The sequence below is a fragment of the Miscanthus floridulus genome, chromosome 16, assembly GCF_019320115.1.
Source record: "Miscanthus floridulus cultivar M001 chromosome 16, ASM1932011v1, whole genome shotgun sequence".
Taxonomy (NCBI): Eukaryota; Viridiplantae; Streptophyta; class Magnoliopsida; order Poales; family Poaceae; genus Miscanthus; species Miscanthus floridulus.
This window is the reverse complement of record NC_089595.1, coordinates 110,845,750-110,865,779: the sequence shown is the minus strand read 5'-3', so window position 1 is coordinate 110,865,779 and position 20,030 is coordinate 110,845,750. Positions and strand designations below refer to the sequence as shown.

The window sequence follows — 20,030 nt, the reverse complement described above, 5'->3', positions numbered from 1 at the left end:
CTATAGAAACTATCGCCACACATGAGGGGGAGCAACAACAGCCTCAAACAAAAGATGTGCCAAAATGTGGAGGCCCCTAGAAAGTCTCAAAGAATTAGAAAATTAGCTATTCCTGCTGACTATGAAGTATACAATACCGAGGAATTTCAAATAGAGGATGATCCCACCTCATTTGAAGAAGCCACGAGAAGTGATCATTCATCAAAGTTAGGCTGTAAATGGGTCTAAAAAACAAAACTTGACTCTCAAGGGAATATAGAGAGATATAAAGCGCTGAAAGTGTATTTGCCCCTATGTGGGTTTTGGTGTATTGATGACATCCAAATTAGGGACTAATGTGATCTTAATGAGATATGTCGTAGCAATTAGTCCCATAAAAGAATCAAAGAGTTGATAAAGTTGAAATGCTATCCCTCAATTCTTGAAGTTGAAAAGGCGGACGATCTCAAAACGCTCTCCAAAGGTTTTAATTTTGTTTTTGAGTTTAGGATCCGCCGAACTATAAAGAGGGATGCAAATTTAGTTGATTTGAGGAAGATAGAGTGCTCAAGCATTAAAATAAAATCAAAAGAGAGACACTCTAGCTCTCCACGAGCACGTAGATTATTTTTCTGTGACTGTCGGTGTCGGAAGTCCCGACGTAAGCTAGAACTCCCGACAGTCGAAAGTCATGACTCTTGCTGGAAGTTCTGACTCCCAGTCACTTAGCCTGCGTGGTGACTGTGGACGTCAGAAGTCTTGACCCAAGCCGGGAGTCCTGACATCGGTGGTTCTGTTGGCCAGCTGTCTGCGTTGGTCGAAAGTCCCGACGTACGTCGGAAGTCCCGACCCAAGCTGGTTGTAGGCCATTGGTCGATCCTTGGTGTCTTGGAGCTCTAAGAAGAAAAATTCTATTGCTTTGTCCACCGCCGAAGCCGAGTATGTGGCGACCGGTGCTTGCTGTGCCCAACTACTTTGGATGAAGCAAACACTAAAGGACTTTGGATGTGAGTTAACCAAGATTCTACTTTTGTGTGACAACGAGAGTGCCATTAAGTTGGCAAACAACCCTGTAAACCACTCTCGAACAAAGCACATAGACATTCGGTATTATTTTTTTGAGAGACCACGAAGCCAAAGGAGATATCACCATTCATCATGTGAGCACTGAAAAGCAATTAGCCGATATCTTCACAAAGCCCCTAGATGAGTCAAGATTTTGTGCTTCTAGGAGTGAACTAAATATCATTGATTCTCATAACGTGGCTTGATCCCTTGCACACACATTTTGTTTGATCTAGTTAGGAGAAAAGAATTAAGAAAACATTGTGTGACACTTTCAAAATCTATTTTATAATTTTTATGAGTGACTATTGCTTTGTGTTGGTTGAATAAAATCTAGTCACTTGTGAAAATGTTAGTGTCCATCCTATTTTTGCCCCACATGGTAGAGTGAGTGCAGGTTGAGGTGTTTTTCTGTTTCCCTACGTCGGAAGTCCTGACGTATGCCAAAAGTCCCGACGGTCGGAAGTCCCGGCTCGCGTTGGAACTCCCGACCGCCGGAAGTCCTGACGTAAGCCGAGAGTTCCGATGCAGATCTGGATTTTTGACCGTCGTGTCATCCGTTTTGACTGCGCCACACCGTTTCATCGTCTCATTTACTCGGCCCGGTCCCTTCTCCTGCAGTTATTCTCTCCCTGCCCTACCTCTCGTCGCCCTCAATCTCTCTCCACACACTGTCATCGCCTCTCCTCGTGCCACCATGTCACGCCCTGCCCACACCTCTGCCCTATCGGGAGCTCTGGCCCTCATTCCTTCTCATTGCACTGCCGGAGGCCTTGCCGACAGTCTCGACCTCCCCACCCCCGTTCCACCACTCGTGCCCTTTTTTTCCTCGGATCATGGTGGACATTCAGTTTGTGTGGTGGAGATTCCATTGGTGGAGGTGTTCGTGTTCATTGATTTCTTCGTGGCCTACGGATTTAGTTCCTCTTCATCTCCTTCCTCTCTCGATTCAAGGTACTACCGTGGCGTCCAAACCCTAACTCCAATGTACCTTGTGTTTTGAATATATTCCTTCTTCCTTTCTACTCCTCTATCTCCCTTGTATGAATATATGTCATGATTTGAAGCCCCATGAATGGGATGGTCACCTTGATCGTCGGAGGTTCTGACCGTCGGAACTCCCGACGCCTAGCCAGAACTCTCGGCTGTCGGAAGTCCCGACTGTGGCCAGAACTCCCGACCCTAGGATGACCACTCCATTCCTGTTTCTTCACTTCTCGATGTTCATTCACATCTCCTTATATTATTTTTTAAGTTCCACTTCGTGTTCTTCATAGTCATGGACGGTGGAAGTCCTTCGCGTCATTAGGAGAAGCGTTCCAAGAAGAACCAGGACCATGCCACTATCCCCAGACTGTCTGGTTGCACCAAGGCATCATATCAGCGTGGTGGTGCTGGTGGTTCCCGTGCTGCCCGTCGTCGTGACGATCAAGGGTCATCGGCTACCGCTCCTCCTTCTGCCCTGGCCTTTGTTGGGGATGTGCCGATTGTTGATGAAGAAGATAAAGCTCTTGAGAGTGCCGGTTGCACCATTGCTGCTCCACCTGTTCGCACCCCGTCTACTAGGCCGGGCTTCATCTCTCAGCTTGTTCCCTTCCCGGGTGTGTCGCCAATCATGCGGGAGTCTGCCATGGCTCCTAATCTGGCAGGTGGTTGGACTCCTCCTCTACCAGTGGACTATCATCACCGGGTTAAGGACATTAGGTCCATGAGGGGCAGGAACCTTTATGCTAAGGACGAGAAGGATCTATGACTTGAGTATCGCTTCTGGCACTCCTTCCATTATGACTTTTATGATTCCATTCTATATCAGAAGTTTTTGAAGAAGAGGGAGCCACCGGTCCTTTAGATGAAGTGCATTGATGCATACTCTCTTGGCAAGTATAAGGAACCCGAGCTGGAGCAGATGGTTTAGGATATACAGTTAATGGGGCTGTCCTACCTGCTAGAGTTTAGGAAGCATTAGAACAACGAGCTAATCTATCAGTTTTATGCTTCTTATCATCATGAGAGAGACCCTACCGGTGCTGTTGACATTATTCATTGGACCACTGAAGGCAAGCATTATAAGGTGGACTTCATCACTTTCTCTCACCTTCTTGGTTTGAGTCACAGTGGCCGCACTGCTACTGAGTTGACGGAGTATGAGGATCTCACTTTGGAGGAGTACCAGCATATGTATCTTGATGGACACACAACTGATGGACAGACAGTGTTTCTAAAGCCCTACTATTATGTTCTGAACAACATCTTGCGACAGATCTTGTATCCGAAGGTAGGTGACTCCACCTACCTTTGTGATGATTCACAGAAGGTGTTTCAGCGATTTGGTGATGAGTTTCAGAAATTTTCCATCAGCAGATACATTTGGAACAAGATACATGATGCTACTAAGGATTCGATAAAGCATCTTCCCTATGCACCGTACATTATGCATGTCATTGAGCAAGTATCTGACATTCGATTTCCCTATGACACTCAGCAAAAGCTCCTCAAGATATCCAATAAGACCTCCATCATTGCTGCTAGAGAACTAAGGGAGAAAGCTGATGCAGCCAAAGCTAAAGGGAAAGGTGCTTCGGGTTCTTGCTCTCGCCGTGGTGCTTCAACACCTGCTGCTGCTGCTTGCTCTTCTAGTGCCGAGCCCCTCTCTTTATCCTCCTCTGGAAAGAAGCCCAATAGGTTCAAGTTCCTAATGACATACATGTTTGGACAGTGTTGTGCTAGTGCTCAACGTGAGCACGATATGCAAGAGAGGCTATATTGGCTGGAACAGCATGCAGGGATTGTCTCTTCTCCTCCTCCGCTGATTGTGCCTTCCCATGATCCGTTGTCTCTATATGATGAGGCTCGTGCGGCCTACGAAGATTATGCGATTTCTTGCCCTCATGGCAAGGGCAAGGCGACGGAAGAAGATGAGGATTACATCAAGGACGATGATGATGAAGACGACGACGATGATGATGATGGTGACCACGATGAGGATGATGACTACAAGGATGAGTAGTTGGTTTTTCATGCGGCCTACCCCTTTTGGCACTTGTTGACAAAGGGGGAGTGTTAGGCTTTGATATCTTGTAATAAGTTAGTTGGTTATTTTGTTTGGAAACTTTTTAAAACCCTTAGCTTGTAAGCACTTTATCGTGTGGTGGCCACTTTGTGATGGACAAATATCTATACATGTTTGTGATGAATGATTGTAGGACAAGTCATGATTATCTATCTAGCTTATAAACTTATGCTTGTCTCTACTTGTGATGGTGCATGTATTTTGATGGCCATGTGTTGCTTCAAATTTCTACTTTGAAATATTGGCCATCTTATTCTTTTTACTTGTTGTGTGAAATAACATGTCATATTGCAATTTCGTTTCATGGATATCCATTTGTTCACACACTTATTGCACCCCATGGATTGCAAAATTTAGGGGAGCTTTTGTCTTGAGGTATGCAAATCATGTATAGATGATTCTAATTGATATTCAAATTCATGCATACATCAAGGGGGAGCTCTTCATAAATTTTGGGGTTCAAAAGCTTTAAATTCTTTCATTCTTATAAAAGCCTAAGTTGGTTGTCATCAATTACCAAAAAGGGGGAGATTGAAAGTGTATTTGCCCCCTATGTGGATTTTGGTGCATTGATGATATCCAAATTAGGGACTAATATGATCTTAATGAGACATATCGTAGCTATGAGTCCTATGAAAGAATCAAAGAGTTGATAAAGATAAAATGGTATCCCTCAATTCTTGAAGTTGAAAAGGCGGATGAACTCAAAATGCTCTCCAAAGGCTTTAATTTTATTTTTTGAGTTTAGGATCTGCAGCACTATAAAGAGGGATACAAATTTAGTTGGTCTGAGGAAGATAGAGTGCTCAAGCATTAAAATAAAATCAAAAGAGAGACACTCTAGCAATCCACGAGCACGTAGATTATTTTTCTGTGACTGTCGGTGTCGAAAGTCCCGACGTAAGCCGGAACTCCCGACAGTCGGAAGTCATGACTCTTGCTGAAAGTTCTGACTCCCAGTCACTTAGCCTGCGCGATGATTGTGGACGCTGGAAGTCCCGACCCAATCCAGGAGTCCCAACATCGGTGGTTCTGCTGGCCGGCTGTCTACGCTCGTCGGAAGTCTCGACGTACGTCGGAAGTTCCGACTGTTGGAAGTCCTGACCCAGGCCAGAAGTCCCAGCATCTGCGGTGCTGGCTGGTTATTTAACTGCACACATCGGAAGTCCCGACGTACGTCGGAAGTTCTGACCGTCGGAAGTCCCGATGTTTGCTGGGAGTTCCGACATTGACTTGCACGCGCAGACTTCTGACCCTATGTGTACAGTGTTTTCTATTAACATCTGAAGTCTCGAGATCTGCGTCGGAACTTCCAACGTAGATCTGAACGGTTAGATTTTCACTTGGAGTATAAATACCACTCTCTTCACTTCTAATCGTTACTGACTCATTTACAGCTAACCCACTTCATGCTTAAGAGCTCCCAAGCAACTAAAGCACCCCTCCCCTTTCCTTTTGCTCTAATCTTCGATTCCCTTAGGGTTTTGAGTGAAAGGAGAGTGGATTAAGTGAGAGCATCACTTTGGCAAGCTTGAGCACTTGATTTCTTTGTCAAGCCGGTTGATTTTGTGTCTATTACTCTTGGAGCTTTGGCCCTAGCCGGCTAGGCATTGTCCAAGAGCTTCCATCTTGTGGAAGAGCCTTGGAAAGTTTGTATCACCCTTCGATTTCTTAGTAGAAAGCTCAAGTGACCTTTGTGGTCGCTTTGAGAGAGGCAAGGAGGTGGAAGAGACTCCGACCTTGGTGGTCACCTCAACAACGAGGACGTAGGAGCTCTTTTGTGGGGTTGCTGAACCTCGGGATAAATCCTTGTGTCCTGTGTGCTTATTGTTGTTGTTGTTGTTGTAATTGCTAGAGATTACTTGTATTTGTTTGTCTCTTTCTCTACTAAACTTCTATTTTAGGGTTTGGACTCGATCTACGGTTTGGAGGTATTACGGCGTTAAGAGAGTGACTCAACATCTTCACCAAACCACTAGGAAGTGACATTGTAAGATTATTTATCCGCAAAGTTAAATTTTGGCACTGCTTTTGTAGTTCACGTAGGTGTCGAAACTACTGACGTTTACGCCGGAACTTCTGACAACGTCAGGAGTTCTGACCCAAACATTGGGACTTCCAACATTGACTAACAGATTTGAACTTAGCATTTGCAGTAAATTTTAGATACGCCTATTCACCCGCCCTCTAGGCATTGTTAGATCCTTTCAAGTGCGACTTGTGGCAAAAGACTTTACACAAAGAGAAGTGATTGATTACAATGAGACCTTTTCTCTAGTCTCATATAAGGATTCATTCAGAATCATAATGGCATTAGTGGCACATTACGATTTAGAATTACATCAGATGGATGTAAAGACGACATTTCTCAACGGGGACTTAGAGGAAAATGTTTATATGGCACAATCGAAAGGTTTTGTCATGGAAGGAAAAGAACAAATGTGATGCCGCCTAAAGAAATCTATTTATGGATTAAAACAAGCTTCAAGACAGTGGTATTTTAAGTTTGATCAGACAATAAAGAATTTTGGGTTTAAAGAGAATGTTGAGGACAATTATGTCTATGCAAAGTTTAAGAATAGAAAGTTTATCTTCCTTATCCTGTATGTGGATGACACCTTACTTGCTAGTAGTGATGTCAGTCTACTACTGGAGACAAAGAAGTTTTTGTCCTCAAAATTTGATATGAAAGATCTTGGTGACGCCTCGTTCGTTCTAGGGATCAAGATTTACCAAGATAGAAGTAAAGGGGTATTAGGACTGTCACAAAAGGTATACATAGAAAGAATCTTAAAGAAATTCAGTATGCACAAATGCAGTCCCTCACCTGCTCTTATAGTCAAGGGCGACATATATGATGATTTTCATTGCCCCAGGAACCAATATAAGATCGATCAAATAAAAGCGGTTCCATATGCTTCAGCTGTCGAAAGCTTGTAATATGCTCAAGTATGTACATGCCCTGACTTGGCATTTGTTACCAGATTACTTGGCAGATTCTAGAACAATCCTAGAACAGAACACTAGAAATTAGTAAAGAAAGTCTTACGTTATTTGTAAGGAACGAAATGCCTTATGATGACGTATAGAAGATCTTATTCACTCCATATAGTGGGATATTTAGATTCTGATTATGCGGGAGATGATAGAAAATCCACGTCTGGATGTGTATTCACTCTCGCAAGGGGAGTTATTTCATGGAAAAGCTCAAAGCAAACCGTCACTACATCGTCCACAATGTATGCCGAGTTTGTAGCGTGCTATGAGGTAACGGGACAGGTGAACTGGCTAAAGAAGTTCATACCCGGTTTGAAGATGGTTGACGACATCTATAGACCACTTAAGTTACACTACGATAATAATCCGACAGTACAGTATGCTCACAACAATAAGTCAAGTGGTGCTGCCAAACACCTTGATATAAAGTATTATGTTGTGAAAGATAAAGTCCGAAATTATGTCATAAGTCTTGAGCATATAAGTACCAAAAAAATGCTCGTGGATCCGCTTACAAAAGGCTTACCACCCAACGTGTTCAGAGAACATGTATCTAGCATGGGTTTAAGGGAAAGCCTAAAATTCCTGGACAAAAGAAGACCCAAAGTTAAGTATCTATTTCAGAACAGAGTGGTGTGTTATAGCTGTTAAATCTATCGGTAATTGACCGTGATGATGAAACATGCTCTATGCGCTAATCTGTAATGGAATGAACAAAAGTAAATGATATAAAATTGAAAGATGGTAGTGAGATCAAAGGGAAGAATGTTAGTTGATCTCCACCAATAGGCCCAACGGTCTATTGGGTCCTTGATCTACGCACTGATCGGGGGCGTTCAATCCTAACATGGTTGGTGGGCCCTGTCGTACAACACTATAAAAAGAGAGGTGGGGATCAGGGCTCGAACTACGAGGTTAACCGGAGCCGCCGTGACCCACTAACAGAAAACCTAACCCAATCGAAAGAAGGGTGCTGCTGGCGACAGGAAGCCGCCACCAATCTCACCGTCGCCTCTGCATCAGCACTGTACCTCGTCTCCACCACGCTGGACTCCACCGCGCCGAGCTCTCTCGACACCAACGTCAACGAGGCTACGGCGCAACTGCGCAGGACGAACTAGAAGAACCCTAAGTAAGATGCTTATCTCGATCTACGGTTTAGAGGCGGTGTCGTTTCTAACAGGTACTCCTCCCTCCTTGCGGTGTGTTGTGCTTGTGGAAATGGAATCTGTGCTGTGCTGTGCAGCTACCCTACCCCCCAGTCCGCCAATCGGGACGGAGCAGCACGAAAGCAGCCGCAGCTGCTGCCCGGCCCCGGGGAGGCGACGACGTCACAGGTGAGAGCGGCCACTGATTGGGCTCGTACTCATTGCTGCCTCTTTGCCTTTTTGGGTGAAGGAGGCCGAGAGGGAAGGAGAAGGAGCGTACTACTTGGCTTCGCCGCTGGGAGCGAGTGTGTGTTTCGTCGTGTGGCGTCCGTCTCCTTTTCTGCTGTGCTGTGTCTGGGTGTGTGCCATGGCCGATCGCCATGGGCGCCGCCGCGTGTCTCGTCTTTGGGTGACGGCAACGTGCACGATTCCGCGAACGAAAGCGGAAAGGCAGCCCAGGCTCTGCAGCTTTTGTTCCGATTTTGGGACCCAGGGTGGGTTGCCGGCCGGGACGCCGGGGCGTGGCATTCATTCAGGACATCTGATTCTGACGTGAGGCCATCTATCTACCTACCTACAGGCTACACCTAGCGACGATATCTCGATATGCCTGGATATGGATTGGATGGAACTGGTGAATTATTGGTGCGAATCCGCCGTAGCTGACGACGGCCTGATCCGAAGCAGCACTGCACTGGCGCGTGTTCAAAACCGGCGGCGGGGCGGGGCAACTGCTGTTTCGCTCGGTTTGGGCCGTGGGGTTCCTCTTGCCGTGCCCATGGGTTCCAGATCGCTCGCCACTCGACAGAGCGCCAGACGCCAGAAGTTGGCACTTGGGATGGCGCAGCGCAGCGCAGCGCGCACCAATAGAATCGACGCGACAACTGCCACGGTCCACGGACGCGCACCCGGCCCATATCAATGTTACCATGGTCCACGGACGTTCTATCCTTCAGGGAATGAGATAGGAATTAATTTCTCGAAAAAAATCTCCCGACTTGTGTGAGAGAAAATGTTTTCATGAAAAAAACATGTAAATAAATAAAATACATGGGTCTTAGCAGTCGATTGGCCATGGGATGAAAAGAAAATTTTATTCACTACTACTACAGAATCATTTTAGATGCGTCCCCATTTTTTTTTGGCAAAGTCGGCTCTATGGAAAACCATCCATAAAAAATGCTTTCTAAATCGATTTTTAGAGGCTAGACTTTCGAGCCGCCTGTAGAAATGGATGGAAATTCGGCCCGCCTTATAAAATAAGTGCAACACGGTAAAATTGATAACTTTTTAAAATTAGGTTCGATGAAGACAACTTTTATATGAAACTTTTAACAGTTGAAAAGATCTATAACTCTATAATTGGCAACTTTTTTCATTTGAAATTATTTAAGACCCGAAAGTTTTGTTTTAAGTTTTCTTAGTTTGACATTCATTTTTTTTCAAATAACCTTAGATAGAGAAACATCCTAATAACGTCTACGAATAATGCTTCCCGTAGTAGTATCAGTGACTGCTAAGGCCCTATTCAGTATTTTTCTCTCATAATAAAACAGCTTCAACCGACTGTTATCAGCCGAACAGAGCCTTAATTATTATTCATTCGATTTGTTTTATTAGTACTAATAATACAAATTATAGTAGTTAAATTCTTTTGAGTCCCTAGAATTTTGAGGGTCCTGACCCCTTAGCAAATGCACACTCTGCTGTCTGCACATATGCTTGCCGTACAAGCCTGGGCGCCTGGCGGTGACACGAGTCTCGTGCTGTCGTCGTCGTGCGTGCTGTCGTGCTGAACTGCTGAGTAGAGTGTAGATTGGCGAGCCAGCTTAGCTTGGTGAACCAAAATCACAGTTCATGCTCGGCTACGGCCTACGGGTCTCCATGCATGGGTCACTGGTGCGACCACGGCCCACGGGGAACAGGACGCGGCGTGCACGACCACGACGAAGGGCCCGCGCCGGCCGGAGTCATATGGCAAGCATGCGATGCAGTGCATGCATCGACATCGACCTGCGGAGGGCGGCGGACCGGCCGGAGGCGCGTGCGTGCACGAGGGGGGCGAGCCCACACGCGGACATGCACTGTGTGATCTGCATGACGCACAGCAGCACAGGAGATGAGGCGTCCGGTGTCCGGCCGTCCATCGATCGGATCGGGACCAACGCAAATCCGGGGACCGTTCTTCTTCATGGATCGATCGCATCTCGCTACAGTGTACGACGGTGCCCATTAAATTCTTCGCTGAGACGCTGAGGCTCGCACAAGTACACAGAACATATGTAATGACGGTTCTAAACCTATTTTGACTGTGCCTTTGTCCACCGTTAGTGTGAAAAAATCACGAACTTCACAGGCGTCTTTTAGAGAACTGCCACTACAAATGATTTACACTGGCTGTTTTCTTAAGAAAACCGTCACTACAAATGATTTACACTGGTTGTTTTCTTTAGAAAACCGCCACTACAAATGATTTTCAAAAATTATAAATCGGGCTAAAAAAAAATTTATCTGAGGAGGCTCGCGCACAAGAAATCCATGCATATGCGATCCCCAGGAATCGAACTCAGCACCTCAAGTCTCACACCCCAAAGCCACTTATGACTAAATAGTAGAAATATACCCTTAGTATTTACTACCGCAGATTTTAAAATTGAGATTTAAAACCCTAAACGGATTCAAATGAAAACAGTTTCGGCTACAAACTTTTAGATCTCGTTGAGATCTATAACTTTGTTTTTGATCATTTTCCCATTGGAGGGCATTTGAGAAATTCAAAAAAATATAAATTTTAAAATCATTAATCTTAAAACATAATTTCTACGCCCTAAATTTTAAAAAGTTGTCAACTACAAAGTTGTAGATCTTTTTGAATCCTACAGCTTTTGTTCAGACCATTTCTCCACCCGAGATCATTTGAGAAACTCAAAAAATTAATTTTAAAGTATTTGTAGTGGCGCTAGATTATAAAAAACTACCACTATAAACATATTTTTACTTACTGTTTTCTTAAGGCTACCGTCAGTAGAAATCATGTATCCTTACTAACGATAAACTTAAGAAAATAACCAGTAAAAATAAATTTACATTGACGACTCATGGTCTGGCCCCATCGTTTTATCTCTAGTGCCGCCTATAGATTACGAACTGCCGCTATAGAAAATGGTCACCACCAACAGAAATCGTCGCTGTACTGGTGTCGATCTCAGCGTTCTCATTCTCTGATGAGGCCAACAAGAACCAAGCCGGGCAAGGCAGCCAGCTAGTGGTGCCGTTTTGCAGAGCCTGTCGATCTCTTTGCTCTACTGAGTACTGATGACACTTCGTCAGACGTATGAGATGCGTTTCAGGCTATCAGCACCAGAAACTATGGAAACCATACCGCCAGGAGGAATGGAGGATCGCACTTCAGTTGACGCTCGATCGTTTTACATTTTCTTTTAAGTATACCAGAACAGAACCAGGATTCAGTGTTATAGGCTCAGTACTAGCTAGCTACAGGTAAAGTGAACGTCGTCAGATAGAGTAAGTACGGCTAGCTTGTATTGTAGAGTCGTCTGCTTATCTGGCCACACCGTTCAATGTTCACTCTTCACTCTGCCAGGGTGGTATATATGTTTGGTTGGAGCAACCAAGTGGTCATCATTTTCTCGTTCCTTGTTTTTTATTTGGTCTCTGAAATGAAATGAGTTAATCGGTCGTCATGCATTTCACCTGACATAAGCTAATCATAACCATAATTTTAGACTTCTCCTAGTGACGTTGCTTTTTTCTATAATGTTTTAGCATTCAAAATTTAGTATAAACTTTTCCTACCAAATGTCTCGTAGTGAGGATTCATGTGTTATGACTAGCGGTAATGTTTTATTACTACTTAAAAACACTAGAAGAATTCTACCATTTTGATAGTGAATAATTAATATATGTAAGAGAAATGTCAAAATTTGTGGATAAACCAAAGAGTGTACTCCGGTGTGTACTCGCTGAGCATTAGTAAATACTCTGGAGTGTGCTCCAGACGATTTCAATCGAGGACAGGACTGGTACACGGTGGCAAGGAGGTTTGGGATGAAAAAACCCCTCACTACTAAAAAAAAACGGTTTTCACATGACACCCCTTTTACTGTACAGGTAGTAAAAAATGGTGATTACAGCTTCATGGCCAATGTCTCTATAAATAGATTTCTATAGACGGTCATATTAAAATGCTTGCCTTTAGATATAGCCATATTTTTAAATGCAGTTGTCTTAAGCTATGTCTCTTTTTTCATTGAAGCTTGCTTAAGCTGATAGCCTCTAAGAATACATTTTTAGAGACAACCGTCTCAAGCGTCATTTTTAGAAAAAAGAGGCCACATAGATAGATTAATATATATAATAGTTTTGTACGAATCCAGAAAAAAGATAAATTTTATAGAAAAATTATAGGTTAAGGAGGTCCAAAACTATGCAGTTGACAGCCTTTTTGTCTGACACCACCACATCTTTTTTTTTAGTTTTCAAGTGACCCTAGATGGAAACGTGCTCTAATCAAAGTTAGCATGCTCAATGAGATTTAAAAATTCATAGTTGACAAATTTCTTATTTAAGATCATTTAGAGTACAAATAAGCAATAAAAAGGTTCATAGAGGTAAAGTAAAAAAGAACAGCGTTACTCATCTGCTAGGGAGATAATTAGGAGGTGACAAGTGAAGAGAGAGGTCACATGTTCGAATTAGGTCCATGGTGGCCCATGTAATTGTTGATTTGAGATTGTGGGGGTTTAGTTTCATCTTAGTTATTACTCCCCTGTCTTGAAATATAGTGCATTGTGACTTTCCAAATTTATACTGAAATATAGTGCGTTCTACAGGTGTCAATGCCTAGATTTGGCAAAGTTTATTAAAAAAGAAACCATAATTTGAGGACAAATATCTTAATTGGTATTAATCTATGGGTACGTGCGTCATTTGAGCATTCCCTTAAGTTGTCATAAAATGTTTGGAATGCACTATATTACAGGACTGAGGGAGTAACTGTGGTAATGGCTCCCTATGTGAACTCTTTTACGTGAAGCAATAAGTCCATGTGTAAGTGGGTTGGTGGTAGCGTGTTTTTCACTTATTATGAGTGCACCTGAGCGGTTTAAATTTTAAGGCGTTACAAATGTATCAGAGCCGACCTTTGCAAACATGGTCGTGTGTGGATAAGGATATGGACATGGGGCGCATAATACATGTGCACATGGACCCTGTGATATCCATGTTACCATGAGAGAACGTCCTTGGTCATCATTTATCTGGTTATAAGTGTATTGTTCACTCAATGCGTAGAATAGATCGTTTGGACTCTAGGATATTATGTAACCTCTCGAAAAACTTAAACGCTAAGAAAACACCGATTAACATGCACAAGCTACACTTCTTATTATCTAAACACCTGACCAGCGTTTTAGACGACAAAGGTTAAAAGGAACAAATAAAACTCATGTTGCTACCAGCAATGAAGTACTGTATGTGTGTTCCTGCTAGTTTGGGGAGTAGCCTCTCCAAGATTTTTTTAGTAATATTTTTGTTCAGTTAACAGGCACGAATATTCCATTTTGCTGTATGCATAGTTACTCGTGGGTAATTGTCGGGGCCTAATACCGGGTACCCAATGAAGTGAAATTAATAACCATTGAACGTTGACGTTTTCGGTCAAATAAGAATACTACTACGCTTCTTGCACGAACAACGGAAGATTGGTTCCGCCTCGCCCGACCCCCGAGGGCTAGACTCCGTCTCGCCCGACGCCGAGGGCTGGCTCCGCCTCGCCCGACGCCGAGGGCGGGCTCCGCCTCGCCCAACGACTGAGGACAGGCTCCGCCTCGCCCAACGGCTCCGCCTCGCCCAACGGCTCCGCCTCGTCCAACGTCTGAGGGCTAGCTCCGCCTCGCCCGACGTCCGAGGGCTGGCTCCGCCTCGCCCGACGACTGCACCCTGCTCCTTCATGATGACGAGTAGGAAGTAAGACAGGACACTCAGGTCAACCGCAGTACCGAGGACCATGCCCTGCACGCCTGTAGGAAGGTACCGTCAGGATACGATGAGACGGGCGCTTTAAGCCCTTTTCGACCTAATAGAGCCCGAACAGTGTTGTAGGTGCCGTCATTAGCCCTCCGGTACAGATACTAACACAGGTATACGACAACCACTACAATCCAAGGAAGAACTCACATCATCTACAGTAATAGGCGTATAGTTATTTTCCCGTCTACTCTCCGCAGAGTCATGGCTCGACGTCCTGACACACCGCACCGTCCGCCGGGGGAGGAGGGGACATGACCACTCGCTGAGATGAAGTCAGAGCCCGGCCCTATCAGGATCAACGAAACATGCTATCCCTAGCGTGGTCTGCCATGTCAGCAGGGCATGCTCAAGGAAAAAGGAAGGCCCGGCACCCTCGAAGGACCTTCTCTACCTTGAGTTTTTTTTCTTTTTCTCCCATCTATAACCCCTGCTCCCCTCTTGGTCTATAAAAGGGAAGGCAGGACACCCCACTAGAGGGACGCATAAATTCCACACACAACATACAGCCGAGCAGCAACCGAGCTCTTGGCATTCTTTCGACCTTTCTATCAGAGACTTGAGACCTGTCCCTCTCTCGACCGTTTGTAACCCCTATTATAAACCTTTTTCAGTACTAATAACACGAGCAGCAGCAAACTAGACGTAGGGACATTCAGCCCGAACTAGTATAAACCTTGTATCCTTTGGTACACCATCCGAATTTAACGCACAACAAATATAAATTTACTGGTTGGTGTTTGTTCGAAACACCGACAGTAATCATGTCCTTTAAATAGTACGGACACGAAAACTTGCACGGCGGCACGAATGAGAGGAGTAGATGATGGCAGTGGCACGATGTTTAAATAGTACGGGCACGAAAACTTGCACGGCGGCACGGATGAGAGGAGTAGATGATGGCAGTGGCACGATGAGGTCTTTGGTCCCAAGTACTAACTCAAAGCAGCCTAGGTAATCAATATCAAAGCAGCCATGGCACATACTCACATAGCACCATGCTATAGTATAATTGTACAAATATACAAATACATGTGTATGTGTAGCATACACACCGGTACACCGTACGTACATATACCCAACTTACCTGTGGTGCGAGCTCTTTAGGAAACAGGATCTAAACCATGCTTACCTTTTTCCCTACTAAAAATATACCACGCCAGCTGTTCACCGTTTAACCTTTACCAGGATATTACAACTGACTACTTTTTAATAGAGGGCCTGTTCGGCAGGACTGAAAAATACTGTTCTGGCTGATTGTTGTGAGAGAAAAATACTATTCTGACGGGACGTAAATAGTGTTTTTGTGAGGTGGCTGGCCAGCCGGCAACCAGCCAGCCAGCCAGCCGAACACGGCCAGAATATGCAGGCATGCGTGATGAAACAAATATGTGGGTCTGTTTGACACAATTCACAACAGCTTCATGAGCTGTTGTAAGCTGTTTTTTTTTGTCAAACACTCCTTTTCTAAATAGCTTTATGGGTGAAGCTGTTTTTCTCCTCCTCTCACAAAGATATGAGTTGGAATGAAGCTGAAAAAAATAGCTTATCCCATCTTCATCTCCCATATTATAGTCATTATATTCATTGTTCCATCATGTAAAACTGTTTTGTCAAACACTTGTTCTAAAACAACCTAGCTTCAAAAAAAAAAGTTGCTCATAAAGCTATTAAAAAAAAGCTTATATGGTGAAGCTGAGCTTGGCCAAACGGGGTTATATTGTGTTACAAGTTCCAGGTCGTAGCAAATAATATACCGCAATGGGGGTGTTCGGCTGGTCAGGTCCCAGCTTGTTTCAGATTATTCTCTCTCACATAATACTATTATATGCGTATAGAGTCTGTATTATTTCTTTATCTACTCATCATGTTCTTTGTTTTTTTTTTTTGTTCTTTTCGGTAAGGGGACTCTTTATCTTGCAATCGGTTTGCACATCATCCTCAGCGTGTGGTCCTCTCAGCACAGCGTGCACATAGACTACTTCAGTGTGCAGTGTGCTCCACTGCTCCTTGCATTGCTTTGCTCGAATCAAAGAAAATCCATTAAATACAACATCATCTTCTTCTCATTTCTTTTCTTTCGTCATGCTGCTCTATCTTTATTTGCGCCCAGCTGACTTTTGTACACTTATCTATATACATCGCATCTACTTCAAAGATATGCCTCAGCGTAGGCTTGCCATTTTGTTCTTTTACGCTTAAAGAAAACAGGGGGGAAATCTATATATATCTTAATGGATTCGCTAAGATTTATAGTTTATCTTCCTCTGTGTGAAAATTGTAGAGTTGTATAAAAACTTAGGTCCATTGTTGGATATCCTACAAATCCTGCAGAGACGCTATATACATCAATACATTGTCCTATATCATCATTAGCCTTATCATGTGACGTAACCCTGCCACAAAACTCCAAAATTTCATGCGATGTACTTGTACCAACCAATACTGTCTAATACCATATACAAATGATAGAAGTTACCTCTGAATAGTGCCCAATACCATTGTTGGGGGCACCCAAGCCTATGGGCGCCCCACTAGGTTCATACGCCGTCGCCCAGCGTGCATCTGGCATTTCGCATCTGCGAAATGACTCGAAGCAACGACCCGCTTCTTGCGAGGACCGTCACCATTTCGCCAAGGCGAAATGTGGGCCTTATGTCCGGGTCTTAGGGCAACCCGGGCACAGGATCCGCCCTGTTCGCCCGGTCGAAAGGCGCGGGCAAGCCGGCACGCCATTCCATCGAGGCGAATAGCATCTTGGGGGACACCCTCGCGAATTGACCTTCGGCCTGGCGGATAGTTGGCTCGGTGCTCATGGGATCGAGCGGCAAGGTGCCGGCGAAAACGACAAAGCGGTCTGGGCTATTCGCCTGGACGAATAGTTAACTCTTGGTTGTGTAGTTGACTTTGCAGGTTTCGTATGGGGAAGAGACCGGCGAAAACAACAAGGCGGTCTGGGCTATTCACCTAGACGAATAGTTAACTCTTGATTGTGTAGCTGACTTTGTAGGTTTTGTCCGGGAAGAGCGCCGCCGAGGGACAGGATGGCGACAACCTCCTGTCCGTCGGGGCCCGCTCAATCGGCAAAGAGGCGGCACGGTCTGGGACCAAGCGGGGACCAGGGGGGCTGGCGCTATCCGAGGCGGGCAATACCTCCGGAATGGCGAGTATGCCCCAGGTAGGCGAGAATATACCTCGAATATGTAGTAGTTGTAGGGGTAGTATTGTCCATAGAAAGCCTACGGGCGTGTATAAATAGCCCCCGTGGCGGGAGTTGTAGAGGGAGGGAACATTCTTCATGGTGAATGTACCGATCCAGTTTTTTCCACTTTGTGTTCGCTAAAAGTACCTCTGCTGTATTTTCTCTAGAAGTACCTATGTTGTACAATTCATACATTTTGCAACTTTGTACTTCTAGGTTGTTCCAAGGGAGGTCTAAACCATTTCTCTACTAGAACCTTTTTTTTGTATATAATGAAGGTATAATATCCAGCCCTGTTGCACGCTGCCACTCTACTAGAACCAAACACATCATCATCTTTAAAATTTGAAAACAAAAGAAAACAATAAAAGATGTTAGTTGACCTATTGCATCAGCCTCACAGAGACAAAAATAAGTTACCATAGAATTCGGAGGCCCCTTTACCATTTGAGTGCAGGCAAAGGCAAACTGTCAGTTGCTAGTTATGAGCTGTGACACTGCTGACCCTTGTTGTCCCCCAACGGCAAGTGCCTCCACAAGATGCCTCTCTCCTACCGAAAAAGGAAACAAATTTGGCCAGCGCTACACCTCAAGGCGTCTATAAAAGTCTCCCATCTGCACAGGCATCCACAGGGAGTAGATCGAGGACCATCCTAGCTACCCTGCAATGCGCTGCAGCCTGCAGTCTTCAGAATTCGTCAGTCACAGATCGGTGCAGGCGGCCTGAACCTGCATCACCAAACCAATTCCTCAATCAATCTGCCTGCTATTGTGCGATTTGCGAGGCAGGTCAGTTACTGACGTATTGCCTAGCTGAAAGTCTGAAAGATGATCTTGTTTCTTCTGCTTTGCTCTGTGTTTTACTGCTGGAGAAGTATTGTAACTTTGTAATTGCATATCGTCTCACAAATTTGTAGCACTGACAAGACTTCATTTTGTTTGCACGAAGCTGCAATCTTTTTGCAGCAGTAAACCTGTATCAAGTCTTGTTGCCTGAGGTTCCTGCACGCCGGCGGTGTATAAATCATGGAGGACTTCGGCAGCTGGAGTATGCAGTATGCAGCAGCAGATCCATGCCTGCCAAGCCGAGAGGGCGACGACGACGGCCGCCTCCTCGGCGCTTTTCTAGGCGGCGGCTTCGACCTCCGCTCTGACCATGGCGGTCTCATCAGCAACCTGCCCTCGTCGCACCCGGTCCAGAACCTCATGCCCGGCCACGGCAGCGCGAGTCTTTCCGTTTCCGACGGATTCATGAGCCTGGACACGGCGGATATGCTCGCGATCGTCACCGGCGCACTGGACGACGGCGGCCTCCTTGACACGTTCGCTTACGGTTCGGACGTCGTGGTCGCCGAGGCCGAGGAGCCCGCGCAGCCCACCGCGTCGAGCAACGCCTTCTCCGGTTACAGCAGCACCACGGGCGGCAAATATGGCAACATCTCCTCCGGCGAGTCCAACACGTGCGGCGGCGGCGGCGGTGGATGCCATGACACGGAGGTTGCGTCGCCGTCCTGCGCCCTGTCGCGGTCGGCGCTGCCTCAGGCAACGGCCGCGCTCGCCTCGATGCGGAAGCTGGGCAAGTACCCTGCGATAGCCGCGACCACATCAACGGAGGCGCAGGTTGCAGCCCCGCGGCGTGGCGCAAAGCTCCCCGCGACGTCGTCGTCGTCAACCAGAATCACGTTCGCCGGGCATGGGCATGGCGACCACCAGGCGGCAGGAGGGTCCTCGCCGTCGGTTGGCGGCGGGTACGAGCCGGACTCGGAGGCGCTAGCGCAGGTGAAGGAGATGATCTACCGCGCGGCGGCGATGCGGCCGGTGCACCAGCTCGTGTGCGGGGCCGGCTCCGAGCCGGCGCCATCGTCACAGAGCAAGCCGCGGCGCAAGAACGTGCGGATCTCGAGCGACCCGCAGACGGTGGCGGCGCGGCTGCGGCGGGAGAGGGTGAGCGAGCGCCTGCGCGTGCTGCAGCGGCTCGTGCCGGGAGGAAGCCGGATGGACACGACGTCCATGCTCGACGAGGCGGCCAGCTACCTCAAGTTCCTCAAGTCGCAGGTCAAGGCACTGGAGAGGGCGAACCCTAGCAATGGTGGCTACCACGACGGCAGCTTGCTGCCGCAGAGTTACACGGGGAGCCTCGGTGTCAGTGGTGGTGGCACCGGTGTTGCCTTTGGAAGAGATGGCGCCGGCATTGGTGGCTACGTAAAATCCAACAGGAACACGCACTTCTAGCGAACTAGTGATGCATGTAACCATGGATGTGTGAGTGATATATGAGAGAACTACTCGGTTTTGAGGTTAACAAAGTCTTTACTTTATTTCTGAGGAATAATAATCAAAATAATTTAATTTACCCACCTCTCTGTGCTTTTTTTTGGATCGGTGAAAGGTGCAATCATGCTGCAGAAATGCTTTTAGGGATGCAAGGGGTATTTGCGGCGCTCATGGATAAAACCTTTATTTGCATTGTTCACATGCATGGTTTTTTTTGGAGCAACTTGTTCACATGCATGTGAGTTGT

At 45.8% G+C, this 20,030-nt stretch overlaps 1 protein-coding gene across 1 annotated transcript; it reads left to right on the top strand.

Annotated features, from left to right (window-relative positions):
* Positions 1–18,179: 18,179 nt before the first annotated feature.
* LOC136511276 (transcription factor LATE FLOWERING-like) lies at positions 18,180–19,741 on the top strand. Its single transcript, XM_066505404.1, has 2 exons — positions 18,180–18,298; positions 18,459–19,741. Exon 2 carries the CDS (start codon positions 18,536–18,538, stop codon positions 19,739–19,741), a length of 1,206 nt encoding a protein of 401 aa, XP_066361501.1. The 5' UTR covers positions 18,180–18,298; positions 18,459–18,535.
* Positions 19,742–20,030: the final 289 nt, after the last annotated feature.

Bases quoted from the DNA above. Each gene is read 5' to 3' on its own strand.
- LOC136511276 (XM_066505404.1), top strand. From the start codon at position 18,536: ATGGAGGACTTCGGCAGCTGGAGTATGCAGTATGCAGCAGCAGATCCA.